A 14,501-nucleotide genomic window follows, 5' to 3' on the forward strand; every position below is an offset into this window, starting at 1 on the left:
CTAGTCTTTGTATTCATTATAGTCTTCGTTTTGATACTTCAGTAAAGATCTTGAAAAAGTTCTTCCCATCAGTCCCCCTCTTAAATGAAAATCCCGCCTTCTATCTCTTTCCCTGCTGACTTCATCTCTTTGATTGGAAGTATCCATTCTTCTATCTGTCCATCTATTATGGTTGTAGCCATACCGCTGATTGTAATTCGTTACTTCACTGAAAACTGATCGCTGATGCAAATTTCTTTCATTTCTTCTATACCGTGTTCGGTCGTCGTTGGCTTTGATACGGTGGTGTGTATTTTGCCTGTAACGTTGGAATAATTCACGAGTGTTGATCGGCTTGTAGTCAATGGACTTCCGTTTTGGTTTTGGTAAACTGGTTTCCGGTGAAGAATCGTTATGATATCTGGTACCTATGTGTATATCAAGATTAAAGTTATTTTTAAAATTGACATCAAGATTAAAGTTATCTTTAGAATTAAAAGTTACGTTTTTATTTATCTAATTTATAATGTTTACCTTTACCTTTTTAATTCTTTTGATTTTAAGTGATTAATCTTATTGCAGGTCAAGATGTATACAATGATTGTTTTTGTAGATAAATATACAAATTTCTTAAAGTAACGGACGAAACATTTTGGATACGGAGAAAGAATTTATTTTTCGTTTGGAGGGCAATCTTGAGATAATCTATGAGCAAATTTGGTTCCACAACAGAAACAACTTTAAGCAATTCCCAATTAGCACAAAATGAAAATGAGAAATTCCTTACAATTTGCGAAAAGAATTAAAAAAATATATATGCAGTGTAAAGATTTTTTCCCAACCTGTTTCTTGTAATTGTTCAATTTGCCTTAAAACTGCGTTTTCTTCCGCCTGAATATCCTCTTCTGGTATTTCTTGCATTTCCAGATTTTCCTCTTTTGCATGCTCGTATGATTCTCGAATTTCTAAACGTTGATCTGTTTTGATTTTTGTTTTAAAGGGATTCGGAAGTTCCGTTATAGCAACAAGATGCAAAAATGTTCCCCATCTGCAAGAAATTGGAGATTTCTAAATAAACACTGAAGGGAGTGGCAATTAATTCCATGAAATGAAATTGAAAAGCTATCAAAAGAAACAAATCAAAAGAAACAAAACGAACAGCCATTAAAAAGCTCTGGGTTGGTTCTTTTAATGAATAATCTTATCACTTGTACCAAAATGCCAAATGGATGCATTTGCATATGTATAAGCATTCCTATAATTCTTGATGTATAGCAGGATACGATATTATTACCTATGCATAACCATGCCACAAAACTGTATCATAAGGATGATAAGAAAGAAGCCAATGAACAACAGGCCAAGAAGTTCAATTCTCATCTCGTAATTCTCCTCTTCGTCGTCTCCGTTGGTTATCTGAAATTGAAAGCAACTTATTTATCCAAGATAATGATTAAAATTTAATGTCAAATTTATTGAAACAATGTTCACCCAAAATAAAATACTACAATATGAAGTTTTTGCACTCAAGTCATACATCTGCATCGAGAAAAAAATATTGCTTTCAGCAGAAAAAAAATTAATCTTATATGATTATATAACATATTGATGAAGCAAAGGAAATTATGAATATTGAACCTTTGACATGTTGGACATGAACAAAAAGGTTTTCAAATAATGTTAAAAAATCAGTTTATTGTAATGGAGAACTGTACAGGAAATATAATGCTTATCAAATTCAATTTGACTGTAAAACTAGGAAATATCCATACCGGAAGTTTAAAACTTATTACTGCAGGGCTTCGTAACTGAAACATAAAGTTTACAGCAATCCAAAGTAAATTAACAAGAGCCATCCCTCCACACACGTTATTTCTCAACTCCCTCAGCTGTTCCTTAACCTTATTTTCTTTTGCCGGATCTCTTTCTAAAGGTTTCAGATATCTGTAATAAAAAAGTTCTGATTTAAAAAAGCTGATGAAAACTGCTTTTTTATTCCCAGGTTGTATCTTTTCATCATGTGCTTCATCGAATCAAAAATATAATTCATTGAACATCTTATATAATTAAACATTAGCTTTGTTGGTTTCCAATAGTGTTACTAACTATTAAACTTGATAAACACATGGAAACATTTAATTTTTAGTACAAGATACTATTTAATTAATTATCACTAAATGTAACTGCAAACACATTAAGTACCTGTCTACAAATGTTTTCCAAAATTCACTTTCTTTTTCCTTCATTTTAACATATCTTCCCGAGAAAGGGCCTTTAATTACCCACTTAGGTTCTTCGTTGTTAAACATCTGCATAAATAAACAGTGCTTTCTAGACGGAATATCTGAGCATGTTTATTTAATCATATCTTCCATTTAACATTCATGTTTGAATCTTATTTTCAGAAAAATGGCATATGTATTTTTAAAATAAACGTTATATAAAGTTAATGTGTCTATAATTTCCATACTTTTTTCGACATGTTCATATAATTATATAATTGTATACCTTCTCCATAAAAACTTTCTCTGAACTTCCTTTCGTTTGTTCCTGAGAATTTGTCTCAAGAGGTGGTGATGTCTCTGCAGCAATCTCCCCTAAATTTTCATTTTCAGGATGAGTTAATGCAGAATCCTTCCTAAAACCAACCATATCTGTCATGGTCGCAAGTACTTTAAGAAGCACGTCCTTTTCGGAAGGGTTCGGTTTAAATAAATTATCTTTAATCTTTGTAAATGGAGAGAATATTTTGTAGAGAAGACCCTTATTCTCTTTCTCTTTCTCCTTCGTTGTACCACTCTCCCTAGTTCCCCATGAAATGTCATTCAAATTGCACAAAGAATAAATGACTAGAAGTAAGAACCCTGAAGGGACAAGAACATAATAAAGTAATCCGTATATAATATTGCCCCATTCTCTTGGGTGAAGTAAAGCAGCTATTACGAAAATAGCAACCAGTCCCATGATGAAAATGACGCTGGGATGGTACGGAGATTCCGTCACAGCCGTGATAATCACACCGACGAAAACCACCATCATAATTAACACGTAAAATCCACTAAGAATTTGAGCCACCACAAGTTGAACGTTTAAGCGGAATGTGAGACATATGATGAAATACGTAATAGCCGGTACTAAAGAGGTGACGTATGACATCATAAGATCCAAACTGAAAACGGCAACAAAGGCGCCGGCAATCATCATAAGAATTGTTGCTGGACCAATAAGTGTTGCAACCATCAGAGAACCTGAAAAAAAAAACTTCTTAAATTTATATGATGACTGAGCTTTGATCATTTATATCTAAAATTGAAGTAATATATGGAGCACATTTTAACAAGTGTATCTTCAGATATCAGACGAGGTGGCTTGTCCCCCGAGTCCGATATCTGAAGATGCACGAGTTAAAAGGTATTCTATATGCTTAAGATCATTATTTTCATGTATTGAGTTACCCATGATTTATTAATTTCATGTTAATAGCACATGATTCAATTACATTCCCACGCACTGATTTAGACATGATTTATCAAAATTTCATCATACGCTGTATTTCTTGAACTTTCTACTTCGTCCATTCAAGTCTGAACGCCATTGTTGACGGTTGTGAATTTATGCTATCGCAATTCTTCAACACGGCGAAAACCGATATTAAGAAGGTCAGTTTGGAAACCTTAACATTTCACAATCTATTGATGGGTATCTTGGGGATGAAGATCCTACATATATGGACTTTCAGACTATAAAATTTGACTTGGGGATTTTCTTGCGGGAGATTTCATTAGATCAAATTGATGGTGAGATGAAAAAAGAAGTTTTGAATGTGTTAACGAGTCACAGGATCAAAGGGTTTTTGACGCAGTGTCAGATGATGATTTGCGCAAGCTGATTGACTCTCTGACAAATCCTAATACTCGGAGAAATACGAAATGGTCTGTTGAAATGTTCAATAAATGGCGCGCATCTCGAGAGAATGTACTTTGAACGAAGGAAATGAACGCAGAAATGCTGAATTACTGGTTACAACGCTTTTTATTGGAGGTACGTAAACAGGACGACAATAAATATTCCCCCCCCGTACTTTCTACTTCATTGTTCATGAATTATTGCGTCATTTGGAAGCAGAAAAACGTTCACAGTATGAAATTTCTTGATGAACATGACCACCACTTTGCCGTTTTCCATGAAGTTTTAGACGCGGCATAAAAGAATTGTTATCAAAGAGCTAAGGGAACAAAATGAGACAAACTGATCCAACATTGCAGGAAGACGACGAAAAAAATCTGGACTTGTGAAGTATTCAGGTCGCACCTTTCTCAAGTTCTGCAGTGCACAGTTTTTTTTTTCTATAACTGTAAGACATTTGGTCTGGGAGCCTTTGACTAACACAAAAATTTAGAGTGTTCGCAGTTTGAAATCGGAGAAGATGAGAAAGGAAAATTTATTTGATTTACGGGCAGACCATCTAAAACATACAAAGAAGGACTGAAACATTTGCAGCTAACGAAGACGGTAAATTGTCCTTTTTAGTAAAATTTATAATAGTACTCTACACAGGTTTTCGTATTATATAATTGATGAACAAAAGAATATATAGAATAAAACATTAAACGTTTTGATTTCAGGTCAACGGTGTCTTGCCGGTTTCTAACGTTTTATAACGATTTCTTGACGCCCTTAGTAATGAGGGACCTTTCTACGGCCGGCCCTTGACTGTTTCAGGTATTGTCCATATGTGATATGGTGAACAAGTACTGGGAGTTCACAAATGAAAGAGCTCGAGGCTTATGAAGGAAATCACAAGTAACGCGGGACTGGAGGGAAACTTTACTAACCCCTCCGGCAACAGGACGTGTGCTACTCAGTTATATCATGCTGGGATCGACGAGCAGGAAATCATGTCTCGGAGAGGTCACAGGTCAGAAACAGCAGTCAGAAAATACACATTATCTAATTCAGTACTGCAAGAGCATGTTTCTGAAGTTTTGAGTCCGCCAAACATAAAAAAAAATGAAATTTAAAACGAGAGTGCTCAAAATGAGTGAGTCTAAAAATCTCAGAAATGAAAATTTGATTCTGGTGTCACACTGTGTGGTAACAAGGGGCGTTCCTGAACTTGGATCCGAAAGTCAAAATGCTGGGCTTCCAAATACATGTATTTTAAAGCCAGAATCAGCCTTTCACACTTGTGCATTTCATTTGAAGCCTTGAGTGACTATGTGAGTAGTGAAATGTGATTTAGTTTTCTTGCAATATTTTTTTTAATTGCTTTAAAACATTACAGTAATTGTTGTGTTCATTAAAGGCCATGTAAGCACATGAATTTGTAAATAATAAATACCTTTTTTTATTTCTTGCTACTCTTGATATAATAGGTTAGTTCTATCAAAGATACACTACAGAAAGCTGTAGTGTATCAGGAAAAAAAATGAATGGCTGACATAAAGGAAAACCTCACAAACAGTTACTGTATACAGGGGAATTTTCATCCCTGTTTTATTTTCGCCCCTTTCGCCCAACTCACAGGTGGGCGAATTTAAAACGGGGCGAATTCAAATTCACAGTAGAATTTCTTAAACAGAGCTGTAACTGGGCGAATTTAAAGCGGGACAAAATTGTTTGCGAGTGTAAAAGGGCGAAAATAACCTTTTTACAGTATACAATTAAAAATAATGAATAAACGCATGTGCATATAACACATGAAAGGTACATTTTTAATTTTTAATTGTCAAGTATTGAAACAAATCTTTAGCAAAGGAGTCAAACAAACCTTGATAAGCTATGTACAGCCAACTTATATTTGAATTCGCCTCTACTGTATTTTTCCCATCTTGTAGTAGAGCCATTATATTGGCCAGGGTGGAAGGCGTCCATCTTTTTCTTTGGTTGAAATATTCATTAAAGCTCTCTGGAGCATAAGTGTAGGCATCAGCACCGGCAGCATAATCTACCCTGTACCCCTGTTGTAGAAGCAGCGTGCAGAGCCAGCGATCTTCCCCTAGAGTCAAGAAAAATGGAGTGAACACTGCTGAATTTGGTAAATGTGCGTGAAAGCAATGATTTCATTCCAAGGGACGTAAATCACTGTCTAATTGTATTTTTACTGACACAATTCAGCATTACGAAAATTTTCAATTTTGCACAAACATTAAAATATACCATTATGTTGAAGACAATTCTATTCTGCATTTAATGTATATGTAGTTTCCTGAACTGAAATGTATACATGCAGTTATTATGATTAATTTTATTTTAATAGTAATATTATATTATTCAATACTTTAAAATATAATTAAATGTTTCCATTCAAACTTACCTAAATCGTACATTAGGATCTGAGATGCTTCCGATGGTAGTAAGGTGTATTTTTTCATAACATTATCATCCATTAGCGCTGATCCACGGAAAAGACTAAAACACCCAGGGGAACAAAGAACGCATCCAAGTACATGCTCCGTAGCTTTCTGAAGCCAATGTGCCACTGCGTATTCAAATTTCTGATACCAGACAATCGGGCCTATGTAATACAAGACAGATTGATATGAGGTACAACAATTTTAGTGTAAAATACACTAATTCTTTAAACTGAAAACAAGGATAGATCAATTACCACTGCCTATTGGATGAATTCTTCCACATGCAGCACCAGCTTTTTCATCCTTTCTCATTCGATCGATGAGAATTCTGACAGAACCAGGAGTAAAATCTACGTCTCCATCCAAAGCAAGAAGAAATGTGTTCTCTGCCTTTGAAAATTTGATGCCATTATTTTTTTACATAAAATCAAACAATGCATCAGAAAAAATATATGTTTTTAAAGAATTTTCATAATTTTATATTATTTAAAAATATTATATTTAACGAGGTTCGCTCCTGAGCTTTTGAGCAGATTGATATCTTTAATTTATATCTCAAAAATTCTGCATAAAGTTTTAATTCTTACAATAAATTTGGATTCTACAATGTCAATTAAACTATATTCAGTTAAAACTCCATGATTAAATTCCCTACCAAAAGCATTAAGTGAGGAACTATATTTTGTGGCGGAAGGTTTTTTAGAAGAAAATGATCATTTTTTCTCTTTCGAAGTATTTAAAGTATGTTAAGTTTGGATTCCTACTTTTCCATGCAGCCTGCACACAGAGTTATTTTGTGCAGTGAACTGTTTTATATTGGTCCTAAATTATATATCAAATAAACTGTCAAAAATTCTATCATCGTATTTCATAAATATAGCAAATATATTGTGAAAATCAAGAAAAAAAAAATCCCTACTTTAAGCTTAAAATTAGCACTATTTTAGTAATATCTAAAAATTAACATCACAGACCCCCACTTTTTATTTTATTTTCTGAATAAATAAGATACTTTTAACCATTCTTCTTAAATTCAGTAAAATGTCATTACTTTCAAATGATTTTTTTGCTTGTTAAATTTTAATGCCAGAAAAATGAAATTTTTTGAGTGCAAAAAGGTCAAATAATTGAACATGCGGAGTAATTTGAAAATGTTTTTGTTGTCACAAATTTTAATGTGTCTATTCGAGATGAAATAAGGCTGTGTTTGTTCCCATAATTTATTTGAATAAAAAATATTGGAGGAAAAACTTTAAAAATTGATTGATGTGCAAGACGTATTTACAGTGCAAAAAGGTCAAACTAAATGCTCTGCAGCGCCAAAAGAAGCGCATTGACCCCCATTTTTTGTTTTGATTTTTAATTAAGCTATTTGTATAAATTCTAAAAATATACTTGATAAAAAATTCTCATTACTTTTGATGGCAGGATCCAACCTCCTTAAAAGATATCCTCTACATACAATTGCATTGCTCTTGTTCTAGCAATTAAGGATTCATTTTATTAGCTTGACGTGTGAACATTTTACAGTAAGTACGAATGATTCACAAAAAATCCGTAATGGTTACAACTGAAATTTCATGTAATTAGTACATGCATTATTGATGGCCCAAAATATAAGGTAGAGGTGATATGGATTGCATCAAAATTTTTCTTTCAATTATATTTTCCCGTCAATTCTATATTCATACCTTTTTCTTAAAATAGTCATCAATGTTTTCAGGATCTTTTTTCTTCTTTGCATTCTTTTCTATTTCATTTCGTATTTCGGTTGTTAGCCGGTATCCCAATAAATAATACATGTACATCACCTATTATTTACAACCAAAAAAAAAATATATACATAAAATCTTTATTTGGGTAGTCGTTCTTTTAAATATTTAATATTAACTCTTTACAACTTACTGAACTGTGACGCAACATACACTTAATGTTCACGTCATAGAAATATGACGTTACCTTTTCTCCGCAAGCAATTTATAGCGAGGTACAAGTTTCTCTAAAGTTTAGCGTAAATAATTATGACGTAATAATTTAATAACATTATAACATTTCTTATTTTATGAAGTTTTAGCAAGTACAAATAAGAAGGGAATTGGCATTAAATTGACGATTAAATTTTACTTTTGAAAGTGCGTGAAAATGCGTGATTGCGGGGAAACGGTATATGCGTGATTTTGCGTTAGAAATAGGAAATGGTATATGCGTTAAAATGCGAGACTGCGGGGAAGAGGGTTAAACTTCAAGATCTGAGAGGAAAAATATTTATGTTTTCATTGTCCCTACAATGCATGCTAAATGTTTGTTAATAAAAGAGATCACCTGAGACCATCTTTTCTTATGACGAATTTTTGTTTTATCTTTAAGGTGAATGTACAGGAAATTTTCTCCCGGCATTCTAAAGATAACCTGTCCTCCATAGTAAGTGGAAATAATAACTGGCTTTTCTAGTTGTATTGGTTGAGAATGCACAGAACTGGAAGAAAAAAAATAATGAATTTGATTGTTGTGAATTTCTAATGAGCATGAAATAATAAGCAACTTTAAAAATGGAAAAAACGAGTTAACACATTTAGACATGCTATTCGTTTTCCTGAGACCGGTCACGTAGCGTAGTGGTAGGGCGCTTGCTTCGTGATCGGGAGGCCCGGGTGGTGACTGTTCCTTCGCCAAACGCCCGGCACTAGAAGTGAAAGTCAAGGATCTTTGGTATGAGACCTTAAAAACTGAGGTCCCGTGTTACGGTAGGCGTTGGTACGATAAAGAACCCTCACTACTCAATGGCCCTGAGTGCCGAGTATAGGTCTAAATTGGAAGCCCTTCACCGGCATACATTGACGTCTCTTTTTGAATGAAAAAATCTCAAACGGGACGTTAAACAACATACAATCAATCAATCAATCGTTTTCATGAGAAAGAATGTTTAATACTTGCAAAATGCAATACCATGTAATGTGATTGTTTCATAATTAATTCCGAACAATATGAAAAGAACAATTTCAATGTGGGTTTTTCTTTAACGCACTAGTACGATTCAGTTTTGAGAATAATTGATAAAAAAACCCTGTACATTCTAAAATGGAATATTTCTTAAGGAGAGGAATAATACAGATTTTTCCTTACCTTGCAGCCTCGTTCATGACTGAAGCAAATGTTTCTACAAATTCGTTAAGATTTCCTTTGCAAAACGCATCATCGAAGAGGATGTGAGCTAAAAACGATATATTCGAAGATTTTTTTTTTTTTTTTACATAAGATGGTTGAATTGTCTGCTAGCAAACTAAACTTTTCCGGAAGTTTCGGACATTGACTTGTTATTGAAAGGAAAATATATACATATATAAAATAGCTAAAATTAAAATTGCTTCTGATAAACTTAATAATTATAACTACCTTCAAACTTGTAATAATCATGTGGATATCGGTTGTCACTCGATATTTCATATTCTTTCTCCCTAAGAAACTGGTCTTCATCCATTCTGTAATGAAATTGACGTGTTATACACATCATGTAAAGGGTGAAATTACGCCATTCAGTTAACTGACAGCTGACTTAAAGGTGACTGAATGGCAGAGTTTATCTCTCAGTCATCTTTTAAGACCTTTAAGTTAACTTCCAGATTAAAGGATATAGTTTCATCCGGTGCAAAATGTATATACTGTGAAAAAAGATTCTATAAAACTAATATCTTTGTTGCTTACATGTACCTAAATATTGACTTCAGAAGTTGAACCATCTCTAGGCGATTTTCATGCCACATGGTAGCGCATGCGTAGACAAACGGGGGAGTTTGAAGAGGGAATTGTTCATCTCCTTTCTCGTCTTCTTTAACTTGTTTTTGCAACCTTTGAATGGATATCTTTATTTCAGTACTCATTTTTTATGTAAAATATGAAGACAGTGCTAATTCAAAGACAATTTTTTTTTTTCTTCTCCTTCATGATTTTGATTCTCTAAAATCATGCACACAAAGGTTAATAATTCAAATGTGTATCAAACAACTTACATATATACTATGTTTTCATCCTCACTTCTATTTTTCTTGTGATCATTGTCCTTTTCCTGAGTACCTGCATCTTTTTTCCTTTTGATAATTTGCAGATGACTGCGTTTTCTGTTCAAAACCAAATTTTGCTCCAACAGTATTCCACAATACAATGGATTGACAAATAATCTGAAAGACAATCAATCATTTTAAGTTTTTCATTTTAGGTACATTGCAATGTACCTATAGAAAATAAATTCGTATCTATTAACTTTTTTTCGTCACATGTGATAGAAAGGTTTGACTATAGGATATCCATTGTATATTTCAAGAAAGTAATTTACCAATTAATTTTGCGTGACGATTGGTATGTCCATTGCAATGCTGCATATTTCAAAGCAACAAGTAAAACCATATAGCTCAAGCTTTTTCATTGTCATCTGAAGAGAGACAACACAATTGTTACCCTGCGCGTGAGGGATACATCTCATATTGTCTCCCTGCACGTGACACGCTCTAAACCAATCTGACTGACTGCATAATTCTAAATGATAATAATATAAATTGCTGATAATCTTTGCTTAGTTTTAGCAAAACTTTCTTGTTTTGTTGTAAATAACACACATAAGCAAACATACTACTAATCCGACAGTAATAGTTTGTGAACCCAAAACTCTTCAAATCAGAGGAAACTAATTATGTATCCATGTACGTATACAATATTAATGCTCATATTTTTTTGGGAAAGTAAACAATTGTACGCATTTTAGAGGTACACCGATTGATGTTACGCAAAGTATCGAGCAAAGAAATCGATAAGACATACTTTGTCAATACATGCTTTTCCTTGATATTATATTATTACATGTTACAGATATAAATACATACGGTCAAACCTCGTCATCTCGATCTCGATGGGAAAGCGAAAAACCTTCGTGATATCATGGGTAAAATGATAAAAGAATAAGCAGTTAGGACTTCACAATCACTTCGACATATCCATGGTATTCGGGATGTCAATGGTTGAGATACCGAAGTTCAACTGTAATTCTTTTAATTAAGGTAGGTTTTTGTTCACACAAACATTTAACCCCTTCAGACTAGATTAACTATTTATATGACGTCAAATATTCAAAAGCTAAATACCCTAATCAAATTATATATATATCCTTGCATTAGAATAGTACAGTTTGGTAAATGCATCCTTTGAAAATAAATATCTTAGATATGCCATTATAACATTTGATTTACTATAAACGTTTATCAAAAATATATGGCCTTTATAATAAAAAGTACATGTAAGATAAGAGTAAACATGTTTCACAAATTTCACATATTAAGTAACATTAGGTGAAAAATAAAATAAATAATTGTAATTGTTGATTGATTGATTGTGAGTTGTTTTACGTCCAATTCGAGAATTTTCACTTATATAGAGACGTCACCATATACCGGTGAAGGTTTCAAATTGTTTACCTACATTCGGCACTCAGGGCCATTGAGCAGTGAGGGATCTTTATCGTGCCAATGTCTGCCGTGACAAGGGGCCTCAGTTTTTAAGGTCTCATCCGAAGGACCCGCAACTTTCACTACAAAGTGCCGAGAGCATGGCGAAGGAACAGCTAGTATCCCATTTTTATCGACATAGGTCAGTCGCGGCCGAGATTCAAAGATACAGGTAATATTTAGTAGTGAATTTATTTATGTATTAGGAATTCTATAACTTTGATTACAAAGATATTTTAGGAGTCCTTAGAATGCTTTTTTTTCACTGATATGCACACGGGACTCTGGAAAATTATATTTTTGTGATAATTGAATGTAAACGTTAGTGTTGCTTTGCCGAGTAATTTTTTTTTCATTAATCTGGATACAGGAACAAACCAAACAGCCACGGGCAAATTTTTCATGCTGACATTGCATGCATGAATCAATTTTACAGTTTTTAATTGCAGGACATGGAAGCATGTTGTCAAGGCATATAAAACGTGACAATTTATTGACAGACTCTTCTAAAGTCACCAGAAACTTGCAGATAGTATAACTAAGCTAATGTTTATTTCTTCTTTTAATTCAATGCAAATAAGACACTATGACAAAGCGGTTACCTTGCACATCTTCTCGAACATTAAAATAAAAATTTTAGAAAATCTAGATATCGACCCAAAATACGCTGTTGTAATGAGAAGTAAAATATTTTTTTCCTTGAGGGTTACATTTTCATTACATTTTACATACATTTATTACATTTTCAACAGTGAAATAACGCAATTTCTATATTGAATGAAAGTGATATTCTGTCACAATGTGAAAGAATATAAAAATGATATTCTGTCAGAGATTCTGACAAAATATGAGAAGTGCAGGTAAACTTTTTTTTTTCACAAAGAATGTTGTAAAAAAAGAAGAATTCCCTGACTTGTTATTAGATAAAAGAAGTAAACATCCTGACAGAGACTAAAACTGCCGTAGTTTCTACAAATCAAGAATATTTTTTTTTCATCTCACAATTGTTAGGCTATACGTCTCAACGCTCATGTATTACCTAAGAGCCTATGACTTGGTGGTACGAATAGACAGGGGCAAAGGAAAAAGAAAATTCGATGTTTTATAGTTGGCTATGGAATATTTTCCCCTTTTGAGACAGGCTTCGCACTCGTGAAAATATCCAAAAATACTGCCCCACTTGTGAAATAAGTTTAATATGCAACTACAAAACACTGAATACCCCCTATATACTTAATTAAAAAACTGGTGCAAAAGGATCGAATCACGAATCAATAAAAGTGTGAGAATATCCTAAATCTACAACTTGAAAAATGCAAGTCAGATCAATTTACTAGTATTACATGTATATGTTCTGCTTTAAGGATAAAAATAGATTTTCTTTGCTATGCGTCGATTGAATACACGTTTTAGGCATATTCCTATGAATCACGAAATCTGCACTGAATCATGGAAATTTAGCTTGATGTTTCACTAATTTATGATTGACTATACAGATGACTTAATATTAGTGTTGAATTGCAACAGAGACATTTTTTTCTATTATGTCATTTTTTTAAAAAAAAAAAAAGACTAAACATTGAAAATAATTGTTAATACTAAAGTAACAAATTACAAAATTCCCCGAAAAAAAAATAGATAAATAAAAAATCTATACATCTTAACAAGGATAGATGGCTATATTGCTGAAGCTTGCATTTAAAAGAACCACCTGTATAACAGTGTTTGTAAAAGACTTAATTTCTTCTGGCTCTAATGTCAAGTATACAACCTGATATCCGTGTTACTGTACCTTAATATAAACAACTTATTACATTATAAATGAGTAAGGAAAAAAATAATCTATCACCTGTCTACTTTTGCAAGCCTTTCTTGTTGTGGAGTCCAAATGTGTTGTCCAACCCAGTATAAGGAAAGAAACCAGAGTGAGGCTAAGGTCACGTGATACCAGGGACTGTAGATTGGAAAATCACAGCAGGATTCTTTGTCAAAATTGAATATAGATGAAAAATAGTCTGAACTGCTTTGACAGTATACTGTCATCAGAATTACTGCAACTGGTGTAGATAGCAGGCAGGGTAGAGAAAAAGAAAATATTTGCATATGTAGTTTGCAGGATGTGTAAGCCACATAATATCCAATGAAACCGGATGCAATTAGAATAAGTATATCCGAATAATCACTAAGTGTCTGATTTTTTAATAATGCTTCCCAGAATTCTACTGTGAAGAGCGCTAAGGATTCTCCAACAAAAAGACGTGCAGAAACAATTGCCGTCACGAGTTTCAATACGGACACAAAAACATAAATATAAGACCGGCTTTCTTCAATTTCAAACCTTGTTTTCAAGAGAAACTGCTTGACTTTTCCGGTTCCATTGATTTTATCCAGAAAATTCTCCCACCATAAAGTGGACGTTAATAGAAGTGACAACACATATCTAAAACCTGTTTCAGCATTGATATTCCATGAATCAGGTATATACACACTAGCATTGTCCCCGTTGACAGATACGGTGGATATTTCGTTGTTAAGTACATAATGAATACTTGGAACAAGAAGAAAAGGTAAAACTGATAACTGTAGAAAAAATGCTACCATATTCAAGACGAATATTATTATTCGTTTTCGCTGTTGGGCATTTCTTTGAAGTAAATTCGTCTCTACTGTGTAA

At 33.2% G+C, this 14,501-nt stretch overlaps 1 protein-coding gene across 1 annotated transcript; it reads right to left on the reverse strand.

The window, feature by feature from the left end:
* Positions 1-14,428, reverse strand: LOC133197839 (chitin synthase chs-2-like). Its single transcript, XM_061334028.1, has 16 exons — positions 13,677-14,428; positions 10,439-10,510; positions 10,044-10,181; positions 9,729-9,814; positions 9,459-9,546; positions 8,658-8,811; positions 8,027-8,146; positions 6,590-6,725; positions 6,296-6,496; positions 5,750-5,977; positions 2,503-3,227; positions 2,182-2,288; positions 1,752-1,923; positions 1,274-1,395; positions 822-1,027; positions 1-407 (listed from the first exon to the last, which is right to left on the reverse strand). The coding sequence occupies exons 1-16, from the start codon at positions 14,426-14,428 to the stop codon at positions 1-3; spliced, it is 3,714 nt and encodes a 1,237-aa protein (XP_061190012.1).
* Between the last annotated feature and the right edge of the window lie 73 nt (positions 14,429-14,501).

This window comes from Saccostrea echinata, unplaced genomic scaffold (genome assembly GCF_033153115.1).
Source record: "Saccostrea echinata isolate AGI-Se365-2 ecotype Australia unplaced genomic scaffold, CSIRO_AGI_Sech_v1 ptg000032l, whole genome shotgun sequence".
NCBI lineage: Eukaryota > Metazoa > Mollusca > Bivalvia > Ostreida > Ostreidae > Saccostrea > Saccostrea echinata.

Bases quoted from the DNA above. Each gene is read 5' to 3' on its own strand.
- LOC133197839 (XM_061334028.1), bottom strand. From the start codon at position 14,428: ATGGTAGCATTTTTTCTACAGTTATCAGTTTTACCTTTTCTTCTTGTT. The intron at 10,511-13,676 runs GTGATAGATTAT...ATTGTCTTTCAG, and splicing joins AGGCTTGCAAAAGTAGACAG to ATTATTTGTCAATCCATTGT. The intron at 5,978-6,295 runs GTAAGTTTGAAT...TCTTGACTCTAG, and splicing joins GATCCTAATGTACGATTTAG to GGGAAGATCGCTGGCTCTGC.